Source organism: Molossus molossus, unplaced genomic scaffold, assembly GCF_014108415.1.
Source record: "Molossus molossus isolate mMolMol1 unplaced genomic scaffold, mMolMol1.p scaffold_m16_p_8, whole genome shotgun sequence".
In the NCBI taxonomy this organism is placed as follows: Eukaryota; Metazoa; Chordata; class Mammalia; order Chiroptera; family Molossidae; genus Molossus; species Molossus molossus.
The window spans coordinates 4,840,888-4,864,714 of NW_023425402.1; the positions used below are offsets into that span (position 1 = coordinate 4,840,888).

A 23,827-nucleotide genomic window follows, 5' to 3' on the forward strand; every position below is an offset into this window, starting at 1 on the left:
TTTTTTTATCCTCACCCGAGGACATTTTTCAATATTTTATTCAGATAGAGTGAGAGGGAGAGAGAGAGAGAGAGAAACATCGACCTGAAAGCGACACATCGAGTGGTTGCCACCCACACGACCCAACCAGGGCCGGGGACAAACTGCAACCAAGGTACGTGCCCTTAGCGGGAACCGAACCCGGGTCTCTCCGGACCCCAGGCCAACGCTCTAACCGCTGAGCCAAACCGGCCAGGGCTAAATGTCTATCATTTATAACCTACATAAGCAAAAGCTCTTTAGTCCTTGATACTTTTTTTTAATCCTCACCCGAGGATATTTTTTTTCTATTTCTCTTCAGATAGAGTGGGAGGGAGAGAGAGGGTGAGAAAGGGGGAGGGGGAGAGAGAGAGAGAGAGAAACATCAACGTGAGAGGGACACATAAGACTGGTTGCCTCTGGCATGACTCTGACCAGGGCCGGGGATGAACAACAGAGATACATGCCCTTGGCCGGAATCAAACCCGAGACTCATTGGTCCGTGGGCCAATGCTCTACCACTGAGCCAAACAGGCCAGGGCGAGTCCTTGATAATTTTTAAGATGTACTGAGTCCAAAAATTTTGAGAACCACTGCCCTACAGCTCTAAGAAGGTGGATGCCATCGATTTGTGTCTGTGAAAAAAAAGCATTCCAGCCACTCAGTGGAGAAATTGAAAGGAGCAGGTGACAGATGATGGTGGCTTCCCCAGGATGGTGGTGAGTGCCCTCACTGTGTTTTCTGGAAAAGAAGTAAAAACAAGGGGAGGAATTTAGGGTTTTAGAATTCCAGGTGAAGTACTCATGATTGACCCAGACATAAAGGAACCATCATGGACACAGAGGGTGGGAGAAAAACGAAGCCAGCAGTTTCTGTTTTCTGCCTGGCAGACACTGCCAAGTGCTTCTGCTCCTGCATCTTGCAAAGGAGATGCACTCTCTCCTTTAATCCCCAGCAGCCCTCTGAAGGCTCCACTGTCCAAGGCAGTTGTCACCACCTACATGTCTACTGAGCATTTGAAATACGGCTAGTCTGAAGTGAGATTTGCTGGCAGTTTAAAATAAACACCTGCTTTTGAGGACTTAGGACAGAAAAAATAAACTAGAATTTCTTAGACTGATTACATGTAATGTATCATATTTTGGATATATCAGATGAAATAAAGTATATTATTAAAATTAATTTTACCTGGGTTTTTTTTGTTTGTTTGTTTTAGATAGAGTGGAAGGGAAGGAGGGGGAGAGCGAGAGAAACATCCAAGTGAGAGAGACACATCAATTGGTTGCCTCCCACATGACCCCAACCAGGGCATATGTGTCCTTACCCAGGAATTGAACCTATGACCCTTCAGTCCATGGGCCGATGCTCTAACTGGTGAGCCAAACCAGCCAGTTACATGTTTCTTTTTTTACCTTTTTGGATGAAAGAGGTCCTCTAGAAAGCAGCCTCACAGGGGGACCGAATCATGAATTCCTAACTGGACAGGTCATGGTAGGTAGTCATACCCCAGGCATATAACTTTACTAAAAGGTTTATCTTTGCCTTAAGCCAGCCTTATCCATTGCTTTTGTGCATCTAAGTTAACACACCTTTGAAATAATAAGCACCCTCAAGAGAGCACATAATCTTGTTAACTATCCAGTAATCCTATCCCTGCCTTGCTTTCTCCACGTTCATGTAATCTTCCTAGGTTCCCTTGTTAACTTCGAATGCATAAAAGAAGCTGCAAACTGTCATTTTGAGGAGCATTTGAGATCTTGCTTCCCAGCAATTGTCAGTTTTGGTTCAAATAAACTCTTATAAAAGATCCTCTATGGCCCTGGCCGGGTAGCTCAGTTGGTTAGAGCATTGTCCCAATAGGCCAAGGTTGCAGGTTCAATCTCCAGTCAGGGCATATACAAGAATCAACCATTTAATGCATAAATAAGCGGAACAACAAATCAATGTTTTGCTCACTCTCACCTTTCATTGCTCTTTCTTTAAATCAATAAGTTAAAAACAAAAAATTTTAAAGATTTTTAAAAAAATATCTCAACACGTTTGGATTTTTTTACATCAATGCTTTTTACTTTTTTTATTTTTATTTTATTATTATTTTTTAACTCTCACCCTAGGATATTATTTTCCATTGATATTTTTAGAGAGAATGGAAGGGAGGCAGAGGGAGAGAGAGAGAGAAACATCAGAGAGAGACACATCAATTGGTTGCCTCCAGGATTGAACCTGCAACCTAGGAACATGCCCTAGAACCGGAATTGAACTTACAACCCTTCAGTGTGTGTACCAACACTCTAACCACTGAGACACACTGGCCAGGGCACATCAACACCTTTTAATATAACTACTCGATTATTTAAATTTACATATGTGGCTTGCATTATGTTTCTACTGGACAGCGTTGCCTAAGTTTTTTTCTTATCCCTACACCCAAGGAAACTGAATTCCAAGACCAGGTTCTGCATGCCAGCAGCCTCCCTCCACAGGTGAGTTGGGGGAAGAAGATGAAATGAGAAGGGGAAAATTAGGCAAAGGTGGAGCACTATTACCTTCTCCTTTGACTCCTTGGAAGTAGACAGGCAGGAGGCAGCTGTGGAGAGATGGAGACGGGATGGGATGGCGGAGTGGTAAGGCAAAGGGATGGGTGTAAGGCTTCTGGGAGTAAGCAGGGAGTGACTCACCTATCCAGCCCAGCGTCTTCAGGAGCCCTAGCAGAAGGAAGGCAGACAGGAAGAGGCCTATGCCATCCTCCAGGGAAGGTCCAGAGAGACCTGGCAGGATGGGGGAGAATGAGCTCCAAGTATCTTCCTGGGCAACTCACCCCCTTTTCAATCCCCTTGACTCTTACCTGAAACCTCCAAGGAGACTTCAGCACTGCGCCCAAAGGCGGGCAGGCTGGGGTGGTAGATACGACAGGCGTAGCGTGCCCCATGCTGAGCAGCAGTGACTGGGGGCGGCTGCAGGTGCGCTGAGAGGCTGATGGAGCCATCTGAGTGGTGGCTCAGGCCTGACAGCCACCTTTTCCCCTCGGCCTTCTGAAAGCTGCCCTCTGGACCACCTCGGAGCTCCCACTCCACCTCCAGGCCCTCAGAGGGGTAGAAGTGGGACACGTGGCAGAGCAGTTCTGGGGGTGCCTCCCCAGGGGCAGCCCATACAAGAGGTGCTGGTGTCAGGGACACTTTGGGGGGCTCTGTGATGAGAGTAGGAAAGAAGCATGGTGTAAATCAATCTACACTGTCCTCTCAGAGACCCTCAGTTTGCTCTCTAGCTTCCCCAAAACTAAGTAGGGTTTGAGGTTTTTCTCCCAGGATGGTGAATCCACTGTCTCCCCACTGGTGAGTTATATGATTTCTCAGGTCATAATCCCAGTTGTCTGGGACCCCTATTCCCTTAGCTTCAGGAACCTTCACCCCAAAGCCCCTCAGATTCCCACTGCCCCTGACTCCCAGTGACCTCAATATCTCTCCCCATCTCACCCTGCATCCTCTTCCCCACAATTCCTCCCCCTATCCTGGTGTCTCCATAATCCCAGTGCCCACCCACTACCCACGGGGACCCCAACTCACTCTGCACAGCAAGCTCCACAGTGACCTGCCCTTGCAGGTATGACAGGTGTATGGTAGCCAGGTAGGAGCCCTCCTGGAAGGGTCGCACTGCAGGCAGCCAGAGGGTTCCATTTCCAGTCCATGGACCCCATGGCTCATTATCATCCCAGGCAGCAAATGCCACTGCCCCATCTCGGGCAGCTGGCATTTGCCCACCTAGCCCAGGAGTTGCAGCCAGGAGCAGGTGCCCTTTACCCAGGTGCTGGTGTCTCCATTCCAGCCCAAAGGAAGGGGGACCTGGGGCCAGAGATGCAGTGGCCTCTGGGGTGGGGGGCATGTAGGCAAAGCTCAAGTCCAGCAGAGCATCCTGTCCCAGTCGGATTCGAGTGATAGGAGTGTGGGTGACGACAGTCAGCACAGCTGGGGAAGATGGGGAGAGGAAGGAGTAGGAGGGGCATGAGGGAGAGAAAGGAGGAAAAATAGAGAAATGGAGTTATAGGGAGGGCTCAACTCCAATTTACCCACCCCTCAGAAGACACCTCCTTTTCTAAGACCATCTCCAGCCCTCCCTGCACATCACTTTTGCTCTGGGACTGGGGGGACCCAGTGTGGCTGAGGGTGAGCAGAGAGGTCTAGAAGGGAATAGGGGCAGGGAGCGAGTATAGCCCTTGTAGACTGCTCTGAGCTCGGGGACAGCAGGATCTGAGTGCACTCTGACACAGCCTGAGCCAGTCCAGTTTCCATGGACCACCCAAATACCCAGGCCTGTCTTGGTGAAGACAATGATGACTCATGACTATTGATCCTATGGTGTTCTACAGAGTGTTTACTGACTCTGGAAGATTCTGGTTCTGGCCTAGACCTGAACACAGACGTCTCTGCTCTGCTGCAGCAATTGTGCTAAGTGCCTGGAGCCTGGCTGCCCTGGTTAATCCCAACTCAAGCTATTTATGGGCCAGTTACTTCACTTTTCCATGGCTCTGTTTCCTAATTGCCTAAATAAAGATAATAATGATGGTGATAGTACCTGTTTCATGGGGTTTGTACAGAGGGTTAAGTTATTTTTTCCCCCTTGCTACCCAGATTTATTCAGTTCCTGGTTCTGGATAGGAAAGACATCTATATATGAAAGGCACTTCGTGCAGTGCCTGGAACACAGTAAGTCTACAGAAGTGTTTGCTGTGGTTACATCTAACCATCTGCCAGACACAACATGGCCCAGCGCTATAGCATCCCTGCAACATTCCCCACGCTGCTCCAGTGCCCATCTTCCCTGCCTTAATGAATGATCAACACTTGGAATCGCAAGACTCCTTCCTCTCATTCATTCAATTAAATGTATTGAGCAGCTAGGATGTTCAAGGTAGAGGAAAGACTGGTGAACAAGATGGGCAGTCCTTGCCATCAAATTGCTTACAGTTTAATGAGGGAGACAGATGAGCAAACTGCCTAATATAATATGCTATGTGGTGTCCCCACTAGGCCCTAGTTTTATCTCCCAAATAGATCCTACATCTGTTTCTAACTCAAGTTCTCATCAACATACATTTGGACAATCACAACAGCCTCCTCTCTGGTCTCCTTCCATTCATCCACAAGGGGTCAGCTCTCACCAGACACCAACCTTGCTAACACCTTGGTCTTCTACTTAATCTTTGACTTCTAGCAACCAGAACTATGAGAAAATGAATTCCTGTCATTTTAGCCACTGGTCTAAGATATTTTGTTATGGCAGCCAGAGCAGATACAACAACCAAATATAATACATGAAACTGTTTTAGATCCTGATTTGAGAAAATAAATTGTAAAATAACATCATTAAAACAATTGGGAAAATTTTAATATGGGCTAGGAATTAAATGATATTGATGAATTATTGTTTGTTTTGTTAGGTATAATAATGGTATTGTGGTGTTTGGTTTGGTTTTGATAAATATGTTTTGTTTTGTTTTTTATTTCAGAGAGAGAAAGGGAGAGAGAGAAGCATTGAGTAGAGAGAAACACCCATCAGCTGCTTCCTGCACAAGGAGGATCAAGCTGGCAACTGGGACATGAACCCGGACAGGTAATTGAACCTGCAACTTCCAGTTGCATGAGATGACAAGTAGCTGAACCACAGCAGTGGGGCTGCATTTTTTTAAGTCCTATTTAAAAGGAAATCTCACCCTTTCAACAGCATTGATAGACCTGGAGAGCATTGTGCTAAGTGAAATAAGCCAGTGAGAGAAAGACAAGCACCATAGGATTTCACTCATATGTGGACTCTAGTGAACAAAGTGAACTACCATGCAAAACAGAGACAGACTCATAGATACAGAGCAGGCTGACAGCTAGGGCTGGGGGACTGGAGTTCTGGGATTGAGCAAAGGGGAAGCAAATAAAAGAGAAAAACTCATTGCAAAAAATTTTTAAAAGATGCTTTCTGAATTACTTATGAGTAAAATAATCTAATGCCTGGGATCTTCTTTAAAACACTTCAAAAAAAGAAAAGGTGAGGGGAGGATGGGTGAAACAATATGATAAAATGTAATAACTGTACAAGTAGGTGATGGGTATGTGGGGGTTTTCTCTACTGTTGTGTACCTTTTAGATTTTCCATAACAATGTTTTATTTTATTTATGTATTTATTTTTAATATGTTTTTATTGACTTCAGAGAGAGACAGAAACATCACTGAGAGAGAGAAACATCCATCAGCTGTGTCCTGCACACCGCCTACTGGGGATGGAGCCCCAAACCCGGCATGTGCCCTGACAGAAATCTAACTGGCAACCTCCTGGTGCATGGGACTACGCTCAACCAGCGAGCCACACCTCCAGTTTTAATTTTACATTAAAACAACAAATCTCGCAGTGGCCGGTGTGTCGCTGGGTGCAGTGGCCGGTGTGTCGCTGGGTGCACCATAGGGTTGCTGGTGAGATTCCAGCAGGGCAGGGCAGGGCAGAGCGGGGGTGGGGGGGGGTGTTTCATGCCGAGGTGGCTGGCTCCATCCCTCCTGTAGGGGGCGAGCGGGAGGCAGCCAGTTGATGTTTTCCATTTCACACACAGATGTTTCTCCTTCTCCCTTCCTCTAAAAATCAATGAAAAATATTCTTAAAACACATTTCATTTTCTTAAATCCCCAATCAAGCAGAATGCTTGAAAAGGAAGAATAAGCACAGCAACTAGCTTTTACCCACAGTGGTCTGTGAGATGCGGAGCTGGGCATTCCCCTGGCTACACTTCTCTCGGGGTCCCCGAGACTTTGCACTCTACTACTATCCATGACAGACCTGTCGAGAACCTTCTTGAGAACAGAATCTACATCGTATCACTTTTGTAACACTTACTAGGTCCAGGACCATCCCAGAGATTCTGGTTTAATTTGCCTGGAGTGAACTAACTAAGTAAATCTGTCTGGAGTGGGACTCGGGTTAAAGCATATTTTATCTTTTAAAAAATTTGAGACAGAAACATCGATTGGTTGCCCCTCCTCCCCAACACACACACACACACACACACACACACACACACACACACACGCCCCAGCACCTGGGGAATGAACTGGTGCACTGGACCACCCTCCAACCAACTGAGCCACAACAGCCAGGGCATGGTTACAGTATATTTTAGAAACTTCCAAGGGATTCTTATTGGCAACCTGGCCAAACTACGGCCCTAATTTTTTCTTAGTGCTAATAAATATTTACTGAATCAGTGAATAAATTAACAAAGGAGCTCCGTTGGTAGTCACAACAACGGAAAGGCAGATGGGAAACAGCATCCACACTTTACTGCTGGAAAAACAGGCTCTGAGAGAAAAGGGCATTCTCGCCCCTCTCCAGTGAATCCAGTAGCTCCGGGAGACATTCCTCCGCACTGGAGAGAGCCACTGTAACCAAGGCAGTTTGCTTCTGCCCCTGCCCAGAGGTGGGGTATGGGGAGCAAGAATGGAGTTGTGCTTAGTCCGTTTCCCTGGTCCTAGGGCTTCTCATTCAGTGAGGCAGGTGGCAGGGAGGAGGTACTGGGGAAGGGAAGGTGCAGGGCTAGGTTGGGGTTGACCCACCAGTCAGGCTGTGTTGTTTACATAAAATCGCACAAAACTGAGGGAAGGCTCTGCTCTGCTCATATCCTCTCCTACTCCGCCGCTAGCAGGGCGAGGCTATGTATCCCAGTGAGATCTTCCCTGTTCTTGCTTTACCCGCCCCCTCCACTCTCAAGCCTCAGCCCAGCCAAGTGCCCGACCCCGGGCCTCAAACAGAGTTGCCCCATACAATAAGCAGTGAGAACTACTGGCAATGGGAACATCTGATTTCTCGCCATGTCCTCTGCGCCCACTCGAGCACATCATTTGGTGACCAGAGTCAGCGCGTCCCCAAGCGCCAATAGAGAAGGGTCTCAGGGAGGTCAACGCGCTTGAGCGCAAGAGCTTTCACTTTGCTGATTGCTGCAGCGGCCCGATGTGGGCGCAGGCTCGAAGGCTGTTTTTTGACACTGGGTGAACCGCAAAGTTGGGGGTGCCTAACAAGATACAGATCTGGGAGGAGAGAAAAGTTTCTGCACTGAGCCTCTCCCAACCACTGTGCCTTGCAACTTTCTCAAGGTCCAGTGTCTGGAAACCCCCCCAGTCTCCAAAGCCCCGCCCCAAACCTTAGGGGGCGCGGGTGTGTATTTAACTGGTTGGGGCTAGAAGAAGGGTAGAGATAGTTTCCTTCTAACGTAACCCACTCACTTTACAAATAAGGAAACTGAACTCTGATTGGGGAAATGACTCGCTCAAGTCTACAGTGATGGCTGGCTGATCTAGACCCTTGGAATCCACCCGCTTAGCTCCACTTCCCCTACCCAGCTACCTGTTGCCATGGTGATGAGTGCAGACTCCCGCTGAGACTCGGACTGTGATCGCAGGAGGCTGGAGAGGCTGACCACCGGGCTGGATATGCTGACCACGAGCCAAGTCCCGTCCAGGGCCCGCGGGCAGCTCTGCTCCGGGGTCAGGCTCCTGGCCCAATCCGCCGAGGCGGGGAAAGGGACGTAGTGGCCAATCTCGCAGTGTGGTGCGGGAGCGCTCCGGGGGTACCGCCTGAAGGCCGCCTGGAGGGCACCGGCAGGGTCTGGGAGTGTGGAGGAGGGGGTTGCAGATGTAGTCACTGCTTGGTAAGGGGTGAGGCGGGCAGCGTCCAGGGAATTTCAAATGTACAAACTACCGGGTAGGGAGAGATTTTGAAGTAATCCAGACTCATTTACAGAGGGGCAAACAGAGGCTCGAGGTTATTGCGCGACCTAAAAAAAGGTTTCGGTTGGAAGTGACAGTTGGAAGCGAGTCTGGGAAGACTCACCATGCACTTTGAGGTAGAGCTCGGGGTCGAGGTCTGGCCGGGGAGGTGGTCCCCCCGGGCCCTGGCGCAGCAGTAACGCAGCGGGTCTCTTGGCCAGACGGCCCCTGCCTGCATCCTCCACCAACCAGCACTCTATTACCGCCGGTCCCGCGGAGACTGCGCTCAGCAAGCCTGGGGGAGAGGGGCGCGACGGAGGAGGTGGCTCAGAAGTCAGGTGGCCCGATTCCCCCCCACTACCCAACACACGTAGGACGCGTGGTGGGGTCACCTCCCTCTGCTTTGCCCCGTTTGGTTCCAGGGCAAAGGAGTCGCGGGGTTTGCTCACCCAAAGCCACAGCGAGGAGTAGGAACAGGGGCTTCATGGCGCCGCGATCTCCTCAACCCAGAAGCCACTTCTTCCCCCTTTCACTTTCACTTTCCTCAAAAGGCCAGCAGGAGGGGCGGAGGAAATCCCCGCCTTGGTTAGGTGAGGGCGAGTGGGAGACAGGTGCTTCCTTCATTGGAGGGGTAGGGATGCGAGAACATCCTCTCCAGTTCCGATAGGGGGCCCTCTGCAGCGTCCCACACCTCCCCCACCCCCCCCCCAATTTCCCAGCACCGCCAAGCCCCAGAGCCCTAGACTCCTCCTCCGGGCTCACTGCCCCACCCCCCATCCACTTCATCTAGAACCACTACTCCGCCTTCCCCCACCTGTGCTGGGTCCCCAGCAAACACACAGGGGTTATGGGAAGCCAAGTGAAATGACCAATAAATATTTTAATCACCATTAAAAAAAATAAGATTTAAAATAAAAACCTTGTACTCCTATGATTTCCTCCCTCCCTGTCTCCACTCCCTCCCCAATGAGAATAGAGTTGAGGTGCCCCAAGGATGGGGAAGAGGGAGTACGGTAGATATAATGGGCACATCCTTGGGGGAGGGTTCTAGGACATGGATAGGGCTCCAAGGCCTGATCCCCACAACAACACAAACACAGACTTCAGATACAGACCACAACCACCTTACCCTTGACCCTGTGACTCCAGGATGCTGAACAGGTGCCCTCCCCCCCACCACCATATGCGCCCTATTCTGGAGCTGTGGCTTCGGTGTACCCTGAGGGAAAGGAAGGACTTGGTTTCGTGATACTTGGAAGGAAAGGGACAGAGGACTGGAATTGGATGGTGATGGAGCCATGTGGTTCCCCCTCCCTAATATATACAAGTCCATAGAGATAGAGATAAGGAAGACAGTAACTGTAGTGGGAGATCACCTGGGGGCCACAGCACCCCTAGCTCGTGCTCCCTATTTCTTTTACCTGAAAACTGTCCCCAGTAGCCTACTTCTTTAGTTTGCTCCTCCGCCCCCACTGAAGCCCATTTCCACCTTGTGAACATTGGGTGGGGACCAGACTCCACGGCTGGACGGGGGCGTGGTTCCACTGGCCTCTTGGCTGTTGCCCCCGCCCACCCCCAGGGACTCTCTCTTGGGTGGCAAGGCTGATCCTGTGGGCCCCCCAGGTCCCGGTCCAGCCCCACCCCCACCCAAGCGGTGCCGGCGCTCACAATGTCCTCGGTGGCGCATGAAGCTGTCCCGCCACATGAACTTCTTGGCGCAGACGCCGCACTCATAGGGCTTGAGGCCTGTGTGCGTCTTCATGTGCTCGGTCAGGTGGTGCTTCATCTTGAACTTTTTGTTGCACACAGGGCAGTCAAAGGGCCGCAGGTTGAGGTGCATGTTCACATGACGATCTCGCATGCTCTTATGGGAGAAGGCCTTCCCGCAGTGGCACAGAAAGATCTTATTCCCATCCCCGCTGCCTGTTCCTCCAGAGGTCCCACCAGCGCCACCCTGGACGCCCAGGCCCCCTGCGGATGTGCCCCCTAGAGTCACAGCTCCGTGTTCAGCTTGGTTCCCTGGCGGCTGGCCTGGAGGCTGTGAGGAGGAGGACGAAGATGGGAAGACTAGGATCTGGCTGCCCTGTACATCCACAGGAAGCAGGGACCGTGGTGGGTTGGAGGGGACATAGGACGAAGGAGTGGGCCCCCCTGAATCATCAATCCCTGCACCAGGACCCCCACCCTCATAGGAGCCAAAGTCATTGGAGGACTCACAGAAGTTGACCTGTTCCTCTCCCTTGCCTGGAGGCTCAGTCAGGGTCCGGACATCACTTATGCTAAGGGTAGCCTCAGGTCCTCCCCCAGCTGGAACCCCGGACCCACCCCCTTGCTCTTCATCTTCATCATCCTCACAGGTCAAAACCAGGTCTTCCTCCTCATCATCCTCTTCCAGATCTTGGTCTTGGGGAACCAGGGATGCTGTTGGGCAGTTTCCACCGCGCTTCACATATATCCAGTGCTTCTGTGGCACGATGCTGGGGGGTGCATAGGTAGGCCTTCGGAGCCCAGCCCCAGGAACCACTGCACCCCTGCCATCCCCACCGTCATCACATAGCTCATCTGCCTCCAGCAGCAGCTTCCCAGAGGTAGCCCCCCCACTGCCAACCACAGGGGCTGGGAATACAGGGCCACCTCCTCGACGCTCCCCGCTGCCCACTGCAGAAGCTGCAAACGCCTCTTGGGAAGAAGATGAGAAATCAGTGGACTCTCGGGGGCTGAAGTAGTTGCTGCTGCTGGGGGATTGATTCTCACTGGCCCGACTGGAGGCATGGGAGCGGACAGAGCCCATGGTGGCAGAAGCCACACTGCCACCACTCCCTGATGGGACCCCAGCACCAGGGACCGTGACTGAGGTGGCTGCAGCAGTAGTGATGGTGGCAGTGGTGGCTGAGGCCCGGCCTTCTCGAAGGAGTTCAGTGCATTTATCCACAATGTGCCACATTTGGAGCACAGAACCCACTGTGAGGAAGTTGACAATGTCAGCAGCAGCCATGCTGAGGCGACCAGTGTAAGCTGAAGCCAGGACAGTCTCGAAGGCACCAGGGTCCATGACACTGGGCAGGGAGATGGAGGTCATACCTTTGAGTAGGACCTGGTCATGGAAGTAAGGGGAGGAAGCAGCCAGGACAGCACGGTGAGCCCTGAACTCCCGGCCCTGCACTCGGATGGACACATCGCAGAGCTGGCCCTGCAGCCGCTGCTGATTGAGGGACTCCAGGAGGGCACTGGTTACCTCTGGAAAGGACACGTGTACCACAGCAGCTGCAGGCAAGGGCAGTGGAGGCGGGGCCAGCGACAGAGGCAGGGGGAGTGCTGCCCCACTTGGAGACAAAGGAGATGGCTCCATGGTGTGGAGGGAGGAGGTACCCCCCCAGCCACAGGAACAAGAGAAGGAAAAGGGCGGCCGGGGGGGTCTCTGGAAAATAAAAAAAGAGAAGAATGATAACATCTCATAATGAAACATCTCTTTACAGTTTAAAAACATGTTCACACCTATTATTTGAGTAACTCCCCACAAGGGCACTTTGAAGTAGGAATTCCTTTCAACCCCACTGGACGGATGAGGAAACTGAGGCTAAGAAATACTAAGAGATTATTCATGGTCACAGCCAGCAAGTGGCAGCGCCAGCAAATTTAGTTGTCCTGACTCCAAATCCAGTGCTCTTTCCTTGGAGGTTAGAGAAATAAGTAGTCTTTGGAAATGGGGTGCCTACCCTAGGAATTTCCCACTTGTCAGAGCGCCTGACTTTCCAAAATTTACCTGATGTTTTGCACCCTTTTCTTGTGAGGGGGCAGGTCTGCTCCGTTACTGAAAACCACCCTCTCTCTCCAGTTCCCTTTAGGCTAAGCCCCGGGCTCTTTCGCGGGCCACGCCCCTTTTGCCCCCGGTTAACTCTAGCCTCGCCCCCATCAAGAACCGCCCCCAGGTTCTTTCGGCCCCGCCCTTTTCAAGACCCACCCCTGTGGCCTTCCGGCCCCGCCCCTTGCCAACCCCCGCCCACAACGGACCCCGCCCCCCTCTGCTCCGCCCAAAAAGCTACTTCGACCTTCTCTCCCACCCGGAAGGCGCCCCCCAACCCCGCGCGTCTCCGCTTACCGGGCCGCGCGCCCCCGGGCCCCCCCTCCCCTCACTCGGCCGCCAGAGCCGCAGCCTGGGCCCCTCCCGCCGCCATCTTGCGCCGACTCCCTCCGCCCTCCGCCTCCGCTCCGCCTCCTGCCCTTCCGGCTTTAAAGGCACAGGCGCACACCCCGCCCGTGCCACTGGGCAATACTCGGCCGACGCGGCCACTTCTCCTTTAAAACACATTTGCTTCATTCCACTTTAAAGGTACCAGGTTTCCTCCGCCGCTGAGGACTCAGGACTTGGTTTGTTCGAAGCACTCATTCCCCTTTAATTCTGTAAGCCTGCCTCTTCCCATTGGCGATGGGCCTTGGCCTTGGAGCTGTGGCCATTAACGGGATCTAATCGCCCTAGTCTCCCAGCTTCTGACAGTCCCCGTGAAGCCCCGCCCCCTTCCTCCGGGCCCGGACTGGCCGAATAACCTTGAGTCGGCCTCTGATTGGCCTTTCTACTCCTACCGCTAGAAGTGGGAAAGTAGAGCCGAACGAAGCACGTTTTTTTTAGTGCCTAGCAAAGGGCAAGGTTAAAGTTTGAAGGCAAGGAAACGCCAGGAGAGCGGGCTTAGGGCAGGCTAGAAAGGACAGATCCAGGGGCTACTCCGAGGGCTGGGCTAACCCTGAGCCAGAGAACAGCTGGTGCCAACTGGTGAGAGCAGGACAAAGAAAAGGACAGGTATACAATAAGAAAAGAACTTTATTGTTTATTGTTTTGTGTAAAACTTTTTATTTTAAAAGAAACACCACCAAAAGGGGATTAGCTTATCCCATCCCTTCCTCATTCATCTGCTTCCCAACATCCTCCAAATTCTATCCCCAAACATCTGGAGTCAGGGAGTGGTGGGGAGCCAGCTAGTCAGAGTCTGAGAGCACGATGATCTCCTCTGGATCGCATTGTGTGGCCACACTCATCTGCAAGGAAGGGAGAGACAAAGAGTCAGAGAGGTCTGGAATATAGGGGGAGGAGAAACAGAGGAAGGACTTATCAACGATTAAAAATTGGGTTAGGAAAATGGAAGAGAGAGGATATGGCGAGTACAATATGCAGATGGAGCGCCTGAAAATGAACAGATACTAAAAGAAAATGAAGTCAGGAAAAACAGCCTCCTCTTCTTACCTTGTCAGTACCAGGCTGGGAGGGTTGTATCCGGGGGGCTAGGGACAACTGGGCTGGAGATGGGCTACAGAGGGAGCTGGTCACCAGGCCATGACTGGGAGAGTCCACCCTTGTTGAGGAATCAGCAACTGGGGCCATGGAAGCCAAGGGGGAAGGTGGGCTGGGCAGGGTACATATGTTCTTCCCAGTCTTCTCATGTACTGCCCTTTGCCCTTCCACGTAGCTAGGGACAGAAACATAAATGCAGGGAGTCTGAGGCTGGAGGAGAGTGTCAGTATCTCCCAACAGACTCAGTTCCTCAATACTCCTCTTAGAAAGCCCCCAGCAATCCCTCCTTGGCTTCCCTCTTCTTCCACCTTGTTGTTACCTGTTTCCTAATGGCCCTGCTCCTGTTTGCCTCTCCTTCCGAAATTTCTTGCAGGGGGGACTAGAATCTCCCCAGGTGTGAGGAGAGACACCTCCATTGAAAGAAGTGGAGGTGACCATGGCTGCTCCATTCTCCAAAACAGTGGTGAGGGTGTCCTCTGATTGCTTCCTGGAAGAGGAAATGTCCCCCTCCTCAGGGGACGGGGTGGTATCCACAGTCAAGGCTTCAATCTCTAGCTCAAAGACCTGAGACACAGGGCTCTCTTTCTCCAGGGGCAACTCCTCGAGGTATTCTTCATTACTCTCAGTATCTACACTGGAGGGGGCCAGGGGCTCTTCTGACAGTGAAGATGGTGACACTATGAGTCCTTTTTTTTGCTGCTCCCCTGAAGACCTGTTGATCTCTTTGCTAGGTTCCAGGTTCTTTTCAGTGGAAATCTGTGGTGAGGACATGGGGCTCTTGTCTCTATCCTTACCTGAAAAAGAGAAAAGAGGAGAGGAGTAGCATGAGAACCAGGGGAAAGAATACTGCCAAGAAGACTCTAGGCATCAGAGGAGGAAGGGAAGGGTCTCAAACAGGTGGCTCATGCCCAACAGAGTAAAAGGAACTGACCCATGACATACCTGCTTCCTCCTCCTCCTCTTCATCCTCCTGTATCTGTTCCAGATCCTCCTCTTCTTCGGAATCTGTAGCCTCCTCTTCCTCCTCTTCCACCTCTTCCTCATCCTCCTCCTCTTCTTCCTCCTCTTCCTCTTCCTCAGTTTCCTCATCTTCTTCATCACCTGTCTCAGCCTTGGAAGAGGTAGCGTGTTCCTGGGATGCCATTCCACTAGGGCCCTGGGGGACAAAGGAGTTTCTTTATGAAATCCCTTGCCAACGGGCAGTGTGGTTCCGTGGTTGAGCGTCAACCCATGCACCAAGAAGTTGCCAGTTCCATTCCCGGGGGCATGCAGGAGGCTGCCAATCAATGTTCTCTCTCATCAATGTTTCTATCTCTCTCTCCCTTGCTCTCTAAAATCCAGTGTGGCTCAGTGGTTGAGCATCGACCCATGCACCAAGAGGTCGCCATTTCAATTCCCACTCAGGGCACTTGTCCAGTGGGCACTTCCCACTCAGGGCCAAATTCCCAGTGGGGACATGCAGGAGGTGGCCAATCAATGTCCTCTCTCATCGATGTTTCTATCTCTCTCCCTCTCCCTTCTACTCTCTCTAAAAATAACCAATAAAGAAAAAAATATTTTAAAAAATAAGAAAAGAAATCCCTTGCCCCAGAAGGTCTGGTTCTGTGTTCCTTCTGCAAACTCCCCCATCAGTAACCCTGGACTCCCTGCTGCCCAGTGCAGGGGAAGAACAGGGTTTCTCTGAAGGATGCAGCCCTTCCACACCTCACCAGAATCCAAGGAGGCTTTGGGGGGATCTGCAGAATGGGAAGAGGTGGCTTGGGGAAGTCGGGCCTTTCTCTTCTGTCTCTCTCCCTCCTCACTCTTGTCTTGCATCATCGCATATTTGGAGATGACTTCATCCAGGCGGCTCATAGCCAAGCTCCGGTTTTCCCTCAGGCGGCGGGCTAGGGCGGGATCTGACAGTGCGGGGTCAATGCCTGTGTGGTAAGATATAAAGTCAGAGTATTCATCCCAAATCCTAGAAGAGACTAGAGAGATGCCCCCTCTACCACACACTAGACATATAAGGGTTATTGATGGGTATCTCACTAATCCCTACCTGGCCTATAATCATCTGTGAGGTGACAGCCAAAGTTGTAGATGAGATCAAGGTGGCGGCGCTCCTGTAACCTGATACCCACGTCTCGGAAGGCATCCTGAGCTATGAGCTGGAGCTGCTGTCGGGGGAGGCCAAGGCTGTGCCTAGCAGCTGCCTTCTCCACAGCCCGCAGCACATCTCCATAGTCAGGGAAAGTATCAGGCCCTGGCTTGTTGATGAGCTTCTCAATGCGCCTGTTAACCTCTGGGTAGCGGGTGCCACGGTAAGGAATGCGCTGCTCTATGACTCGGCCTGTCAGTGAAGAGCAGTCTTTCAGGTCACACAGCCGCCCAAAGAGGTGGATCAGCTTCCTCTTCAACCTTGCCTCCTGCAGGTATGTGGAGTCTGGGTCATCCAATTCTTTGAGATCCAACTCTTTTTCCTGCAGCCGCCGAATTTCTGCCACATAGAGGGCTAACAGCTGCTCCAAGCGCTGGATCTGCCCCCGGGAACCACGGGTCCTTGGGGCCTCAGAGCCAGTGGTCTCGGCATTTGTGGGGTCTGAGGAGGGGTCTGTGGGAGGGTTACTCCCAGAGGGCTCACTGGAGGTGGTGGCAGCAGGGGCCAGGTTCAGCTTTTTCTTGGCTGAGTGAGCCTTGAGAACAGTGCAGAGCTCATTAATGTACACATACAGCTTAGCTGGCCGGCTCTGGGCCCGAGTCAGAACCCGAGAGAGGATGTTGCAGAACTCAGCTGAGGCCAAAAACAGAGAGTGGGCACGCTGCTGCCGTTTACAGAGGAACGGGACCACATCAGGGTGGTCTGAAGTCTGCGCCTTACACAGTTCAAGGAACTGGAGGGTTCAGGGGAAGAAGGGAGGGGGAAAGAGACAAGGGAGGGGGTTGAGAGAAAGAAGGCAAGGTGGGATTAGTGGGGAAGAAAGGACAGGAGAGCCAGTCAGCCACCCCTCTCCCTGGGTATAAGAATCTTCTCCCCTAAAGCTCACCTCTTCAAACAGCTTCTCATTCTCCAACTTGTAGCATTTCTTGCCGCCCGAACTACTGTTCCCTCCAGCCCCATGGGGCTGAGAGGAGCCAGGGGCTTCTGCCCGGGGTGAGGCCGGATTGGGGGGTGGGTGGGAGGGCCCTGGCTGAACAGCTGCTTCATCTTCATCATCATCATCCAGCACAATGATGCTGTTATCGGTGGCCATGGGGGATCAAATCCCCCGGAGGGACGAAGTGTTGGGGATTTCGTAATTCCTGCTGGAAGGGGATGGGGCCTTAGAAAGAGCCCCTTCCAGCATAGCCCCATCCCTTCATCTCACACATGTTCAAATCTTGTCGGGTTTCAGTAACTCCCAGCCCTGCCCAACAATGTCCTCACTGCCTATCTTTAGCAATGATTAGTACCAAGTTTTTGGGGCCCTGTACGAGGGAGCCCCAAGGCACCTGAAACCTAAAGTACCCACCCCAAGCTCCACCCCTCATATCATATCCGGTCTTTCGGTTGCGTTTCCCCAGAATTTCTCCTAGTTGGCAAGTTGACTTTCCTCCCAAGCCCTGGACCACTTCCCACACTGCACTCCAGATTTCATGACATCCCCACGCACAGGTCCTAAAACTACACTCGTCAGCACCTCACATGTTTTCCCCCTTTTGCTCTCAAACACGTCAAATTCACACCTTTACCCGATCCTGAAGGATCACCCCAACTCCTGGACTCTCTGAAGCAAAGAAAATTTCCTCCCAACAATACATTCCCCTTTCTGAATTATCTCCGTATTCCACCCCTGAAGGGTCTCAAACCCGGGGGTTAGGTTGGAGGTATCTCACCTCAAGTCCCCTCCCTCTCACCCCACCCTAATTTCCCCCATTCTCTCTGTGACCTGTAACCGACTGTGAGCCCCGCACTGGGCTCTCCCGACTCCTCTCGGATCCCATCCGACATCTAGCCCCTTCCCCAAGATGAGCTTCCCGCCAAGTCCCCCTCCCCCAGTTCAGCCCCCGCCGCCCCACTCCCCTTCAGGGATAGGAGGGACAGCACCACAGCTTGCCCCTCAGACTTAGCGCCCGGGACTCCGCAGTAGCTCTCCCTCGACAGCCCCGCCCCCGCCTTCGCTCCCCGCACGGTCCGGCCCGCACCTCAGAAACGGCCTCTCGAGGCGACCCTCACCGCGGATATCAGAAGCTCGCATGGTTCCCTCCTCTTTCCTTCCCCCTCCCACCGCAGGCCCTATTCTGGACCGGAAGCCGCAGAGTTTCCGCCTACAGGCACCTAAGCGCGGCCATATTGTCGTACGGATCCCAAGCCCCCCGGTGGCCGGAAGTGACTGTAAGCCCCACCGCCGAACGCCTCCAGGGCCGCCTACAAGTCATAGTATGAGACTCCCTTCCGCCTGACCTTAGGGGCGGGCTTATCCCGCGGCCAGTCCCTAAGCTCCGGGGCCGCCATCTTGCTGTACGGCACCGACTCTGCCTTGACTCCAGAGCGCCGCCTGTGGCTCTCCTTTCACACAGCGCTTCTGCGACTCCGCCAATCAGAAACTTCCTGCGGCCCAACCGTCGGCGAGCCGCGTGCAGGGAGGACTGAGCCTCTTCCCAAGTAGGGGAGGGGCAACGGAACCGGGCGGCTAGGGAATTGGTCCCTCCGAGGCTGCGCAGGTGCAGCGAGGGCGGGAGTCTCTGGGGGAAATACCTTTTCTCTCGGATGGGCCATTGGCAGACCCTCCCGAGCTGCGGTCCTGTCTTCCAGGTTCCTGATTCCACGGCTTCCTGGACGGCGCCGGCCCCTTCCCTTCCACCCTCCGCGCCCTTCCTGGCTGTTTCTACATTTCGGTGACTACGTGTCCCAGTCATGAAATCAAAACACGTGCACACAAATGATCAGAACGCGCTAAGCGGTGTGTGGTTTTGTTGTTACTATTTGTTGATTTGCTTTTCAAGCTTCACCACAGAACTGATGACCAACCAAGTAAGTGGGACTTAGGTGTCTCCGTCCATTTCTGGAGGCGTCTCCGAGGGGAGGCGGTGACGACCCGGAAGCCGAGCCTGGGCCGGGGCTCCGGGGCCCCAGGGCGACGCTGTGGGGCGGGGCGTGAGGACGCGGTCCCGCGGCCGCGGGGAGGGCTGTACGACCGGAGCAGCCTCGGAAAGCCGTCGGGTCTCTGCCTCTGGGAGAGCTGAGGAAGGAACGGGGGAGGAGACCGGCTTGGGCGCCCGCCTCGCCGCCTGCCACCTCGCCCGCTTTGGGGAGGCCGGACGGACTCGGAGGCGAGGTTGGGTCCAGAGGTGGGCTTGTGGGGCGACGGGAAAGGCTGGCGCGGTTCCGGTCGCGGGTGGCGCCCCCGGCATCCGTGCGCACCCCACCCACAAAGGTGCACGGCTTGTCACCTTCTGGGGCCGCGGAGTCCCAACGCCCCCAAGCCTGAGCCCGGACCCCAAGGCCTCCCTTCCACGGAACGACCTCGCACCACTTCTTCCCAGTTGTCTGCGCCCACTGTCTTCAAACCGGAGGAAAGGAAAACTCCAAAGAGCACCAGGACTTAGGAGACATAAGGGATTTAACTGCCAGATCCTGGCTTTCCCAAAATTTGATTTCCTCAGTAAATGCCTGCAGTAGAGGTTCTTTTTCTTCCTTCTCCCTTTTACAATAGACTTTTTCCCTCTTTAAAATAAATAAATAAATAACACTTCTCAGCCATGAAATCTCCTGGAGATAACCTTACCTTGTCTGAAGTAAACAAATATGTAGGCACCATAAACACCACATTTTCTACTCAAAAAAAGTATATTTCTATTTTTAAAAATTATAAAAACGTGTACAACCCTCATGCTATTTGATCAGCTCTGCTGTCGTAATAATTGTAATGATAATCCTGAAGAAAATTTTTTGTAAACTAGAGTTTTGGTCACAAGAAAGAAAAATATTTTTCATCTGAGACTTTTAAGTATAAAAGCATAAAATTGTCTCTCGGGAAGTGGAATGGTAAAGGAAAAAAGGAAAAGAAGAAAAAGAATTATTCCCAACTGTTAAAGATTTCCTTATGTATTTTTAAACATTATTTTAATATGTTTTTATTGATTCTTTTATAGAGAGGAAGTGAGAGAGAAACATCCATGTGAGAGAGAAACATCCATGGGCTGCCTGTTGCACGCCCCCTACTGGGGATGGAGCCCACAACCCAGGCATGTGTCCTGACCAGGAATTCAAACCGGACCTCTCAGTCCATGGGCCCGATGCTCCATCCACTGAGCCACACCAGCCTGGCTATTCATGTATTTTTTAATGGATGATAGTAGTATCTAGTCACTCTGATGTTTCAATTCCCCTGGACATTCAAAAGGGTGATTTAATTGTTTATTTTAAAATGTGAATATTTTCAACATGCCAAGAATTACATCCTTGAAACAATTTCAATTTATGATTTAAAATACTTTTTTTTTTAGAAAGAGTGAGAGGGAGGGAGAGAGAGACACACATCAATTGACCGGGAATCACACCCACAACCCAACTCTCCAAAGACCAAGACTCTAAGCACTGAGCCAAACCAGCCAGGGCTGTGATGAAAAATTTTAGATGCTTACTTAAAAATAAGTAAGGAGTACAAACTTTTCAAAATTGTTTTCTGGAGTATAGGTGCAGAAATTTTAGACTGTTGCTCTAAGCTGTCCAAGTGTCCCCTCCATAGTCCCCAATAGTCCCACTTCCCCCATCTCCCCCTCTCACCTTCTTGGCAGAGTAAGAGGATGTTTATAGAAAAGGTGGTCACAATTCCAGCTCCTCCTCCTCCTCAGGTGTTCCCAGAAGCCAGCCCCCAAGCTTTGTCCATGGTAGTGGCCACAAGAGCTTATAAAGAGCCTCCAGCATCAGTAGTGTCAGAAAGAGGGCCAGGAAGATAAAGAAAGCTTTGTCCAAGGCCCGACGTAAGGGACCTCTGGGAGGAGAAGGACCCTGGGCAAAAGCCAGGAACACATCCTCCTCGTTCACATCACCCTCCTCTTCTGCCATCCTAACCTACACAGTATGATAGCTGGCTGGGTCTGGGAGGCTGGGATGCAAGCCTTTGCTCAGCAATGCCAGGATTAAGGGGCATGGTGGCTGCAAATCCTTCACCTGCCTGGCTTGGCCCTAATTCCTGAGAGACAGAGACAGAGCCGGAGGGAGGGAGGGAGGGAGGGAGAAGGGAGACAGGAGAGTAGAGCCTCTGAGCCTTTGGAACAATCATATAATCATCTGATGCAATGTTAATGATCTAGTATGCTACTGTGAGCTGCTGTCAGTCAATGATCTAAAGTCCATTCCAGCTTAACAGTGGGTAGCCCTGGCTGTTTTGGCTCAGTGGTTAGAGCATCGGCCCATGGACCAAAGAGTCTCAGGTTTGATTCCAGCCAAGGGCGTGTGCCTCAGTTGTGGTTCATCCCCGGCCCTGGTCAGGGTCATGTGGAAGGCAACCAATTGATGTGTCCCTCGCACATCGATGTCTCTTTCTCTCTCTCCCTCTTTCTCTCTCCCCCTCTTCCCCCTCCCACTCTATGTGAAGATATTTGAAAAAATATCCTCGGGTGAGGATTAAAAAAAAAAAACAGCAGGTGGTCAGGGGTGGGGTGGGACTCTTTCTTTTGAAACTGTTTATTACGGCTGGGAACAGTGAAACAATGAAGGGTTTAGGATAGAAGAAGCAACTGGAGAGCCGAGGCTGGGCTGCTTTGGCTCACTGGGAAGTCAGAGAAAAGGGGGCTTTGGCTATAGGTTCAGCTTGGGATGAGCTGCCACTGCCCATTGCTCCCCTGGTCGCAAGTATTTTGGGGACCCTTTGAATTTAGGAGACGCACACCTGTAGGGGAAGGAGAGGTGGGTGGGAAAGGCATCAGCGGGCTTGTGGGAAGGAGAGCCTGCCTGGTGGGACTCACCTGTGGCTGGTGGGAGTGAGAGCTGCAGGAGCCCGAGTGAGGTTTATAAATAGAAATAAAGAAGAAGGAAGACCTGACTGGGCAGCAGGGTACGATTGGGACTTACCAGTTGGGGAAATAATAAGGAAGAGTGAGATTTTTCTGTGGGGGTCCTGGTCTGAGTCACCAGTGGAAAATGTTCTCTAAGAGGTTGTTTTAGAGTAAGAGTTGAAGGCTTTTTCTGGACCCTGTTCCCCAGGCACTGACCTGAGGGAAATCGAAGACCCTGTGGAGACCTGGGGCCCCTGGGACTGGGCAGACAGCAGAGGAAGTGGCATGTGTGGTGGTGGTGGACTCGTACCTGGAGCCTTTAGGGTCCCTTACTTAAACTTCATTTCTTTTTTTTTTAATCCTCACCTGAGGACATTTTTCCTTTTTTGCTCAGACAGAGTGGGAGGGAAAGAGAGGAAGAGAGAGAGAGAGAGAGAGAAACATCGATGTGAAAGGAACACATTGAGTGGCTGCCTCCAGGGCTTTGGAGACAAACTCCAACCGAGGTAAGTGCCCTTAGGGGGAACCAAACCCAGGTCTCTCTGGACCACGGCCGACGCTCTAACCGCTGAGCCAAACCGGCCAGGGCCTAAACTTTATTTTGACCTTAACAGGAAGACCTTGTTTACTTGAGTAGATTTTGTTAACCCCAAACAATACAATTTTGTTACAATTTTGTTTAGAGTCAACTCATACTATTGTTTGCTGCCTCCACAGGGATTCACATTATGAGTCTAAATACCTGGATCAGAGTCCAAACTAATCATTTATCAGTTGTGTTATATTAATCAAACAAAGATGCCCGGCTGGTGTGGCTCAGTGGTTGAGCGTCGACCCATGCACCAGGAAGTCACTGGTTTGGTTCCCAGTCAGGGCACATGTCCAGGTTGTGGGCCAGATCCCCAGTGGGGGGCATGCAGGAGGCAGCCTATCTATGTTCTCTCTCATCGATGTTTCTATCTCTTTCTCCCTCTCCCTTCCTTGCTCTCTAATATCAATAAAGAAAAAAAAATTTTTTTAAACAAGCCATTAGATTTAGATAGCTCTCATAAAACAAACAAACAAACAAACAAACAAAAAAACCACAACTAGGCCCAAGGCCTGGCCGGTTTGGCTCAGCAATTAGGGTGTCAGACCGAGAACCAAAGGGTCTCGGGTTCAATCCTTGGCCCTGGTCAGGGTGTGCAGGAGGCAACCAATTTCACATCAATGTTTCTCTCTCTCCTCCCCCCGCTCTCCCACTCTATCTAGGAATTAAATAAATAAATGGACACAGACCTGCATACCACGAAGAACATGTGAACACGAAGGCAAAGAGGGTTGATGTGTCTACAAGTTAAATGCCAAAGATTACCACCAGAAGCTAGAGGAGAGGCACAGAATAGACTTCTCTCTCATAGCCTTCAGAACCCACTCTCCTAATAAGACAGGCCAGTAAGACAGGACAAGCAGAATAGGGAAATTGAAACAAACAAATTGCAAAATCCTGTCTTCCCTAAAGCAAGGACACTTGGGAGTAAATGGTTTGCACGCTCCCCAACCAGAGGATAGATAAATAGCTTAAATCACCCTACTCAGGGAGACAGAACAGAAATCCAATTAGTGCCATTAGCCAACCACACACAAGGACTGATGAAGTTAAGGGAGTAAATCTCATTTTAGCACATAGGCATAAAACATAAATATTCTATTGAGACCCTCCCCTAAGACCTCCCTTAAACCCCTCAAAACTAAGTTGAAGCACCCTCTCTACCTCCCAGGATCATGCCTGTGCCTTTCCTTTCTCTGTCTCTTCCCCCACAGTCAGCATCTCCTAACTCAAGGGAC

The 23,827-nt window shown here is 51.6% G+C and overlaps 4 protein-coding genes across 9 annotated transcripts; all 4 read right to left on the bottom strand.

Moving 5' to 3' along the window:
• Positions 1 to 467: 467 nt before the first annotated feature.
• LOC118621851 (TAP binding protein) lies at positions 468 to 9,443 on the bottom strand. Of its 2 annotated transcripts, XM_036249249.1 has the most exons (8): positions 9,204 to 9,443; positions 8,879 to 9,049; positions 8,393 to 8,653; positions 3,582 to 3,980; positions 2,864 to 3,205; positions 2,697 to 2,786; positions 2,565 to 2,605; positions 468 to 759 (listed from the first exon to the last, which is right to left on the bottom strand). In XM_036249249.1, the coding sequence occupies exons 1-8, from the start codon at positions 9,238 to 9,240 to the stop codon at positions 748 to 750; spliced, it is 1,353 nt and encodes a 450-aa protein (XP_036105142.1). In that variant the 5' UTR covers positions 9,241 to 9,443; the 3' UTR covers positions 468 to 747. The 2 variants fall into 2 exon arrangements, with proteins under 2 accessions (XP_036105142.1, XP_036105143.1); XM_036249250.1 differs by lacking the exon at positions 2,697 to 2,786.
• A 168-nt stretch (positions 9,444 to 9,611) lies between these two features.
• ZBTB22 (zinc finger and BTB domain containing 22) lies at positions 9,612 to 12,863 on the bottom strand. 2 transcript variants are annotated; one of them, XM_036249374.1, is made up of 2 exons: positions 12,854 to 12,863; positions 9,612 to 12,172 (listed from the first exon to the last, which is right to left on the bottom strand). In XM_036249374.1, exon 2 carries the CDS (start codon positions 12,101 to 12,103, stop codon positions 10,205 to 10,207), a length of 1,899 nt encoding a protein of 632 aa, XP_036105267.1. In that variant the 5' UTR covers positions 12,104 to 12,172; positions 12,854 to 12,863; the 3' UTR covers positions 9,612 to 10,204. The 2 variants fall into 2 exon arrangements, with proteins under 2 accessions (XP_036105267.1, XP_036105266.1); XM_036249373.1 differs by lacking the exon at positions 12,854 to 12,863 and adding an exon at positions 12,518 to 12,684.
• Positions 12,864 to 13,591: 728 nt separating this feature from the next.
• Positions 13,592 to 19,090, bottom strand: DAXX (death domain associated protein). 4 transcript variants are annotated; one of them, XM_036249337.1, is made up of 8 exons: positions 19,029 to 19,090; positions 17,065 to 17,323; positions 16,080 to 16,911; positions 15,743 to 15,957; positions 14,981 to 15,194; positions 14,358 to 14,832; positions 13,991 to 14,213; positions 13,592 to 13,785 (listed from the first exon to the last, which is right to left on the bottom strand). In XM_036249337.1, the coding sequence occupies exons 2-8, from the start codon at positions 17,269 to 17,271 to the stop codon at positions 13,726 to 13,728; spliced, it is 2,226 nt and encodes a 741-aa protein (XP_036105230.1). In that variant the 5' UTR covers positions 17,272 to 17,323; positions 19,029 to 19,090; the 3' UTR covers positions 13,592 to 13,725. The 4 variants fall into 4 exon arrangements, with proteins under 4 accessions (XP_036105230.1, XP_036105229.1, XP_036105227.1 ...); XM_036249336.1 differs by lacking the exon at positions 19,029 to 19,090 and adding an exon at positions 18,203 to 18,270 and having other exon boundaries at positions 17,065 to 17,320; XM_036249334.1 differs by lacking the exon at positions 19,029 to 19,090 and adding an exon at positions 18,203 to 18,270.
• Positions 19,091 to 19,108: 18 nt separating this feature from the next.
• SMIM40 (small integral membrane protein 40) lies at positions 19,109 to 21,084 on the bottom strand. The gene is made up of 2 exons (XM_036249338.1): positions 20,787 to 21,084; positions 19,109 to 19,239 (listed from the first exon to the last, which is right to left on the bottom strand). Exon 1 carries the CDS (start codon positions 21,066 to 21,068, stop codon positions 20,826 to 20,828), a length of 243 nt encoding a protein of 80 aa, XP_036105231.1. The 5' UTR covers positions 21,069 to 21,084; the 3' UTR covers positions 19,109 to 19,239; positions 20,787 to 20,825.
• Between the last annotated feature and the right edge of the window lie 2,743 nt (positions 21,085 to 23,827).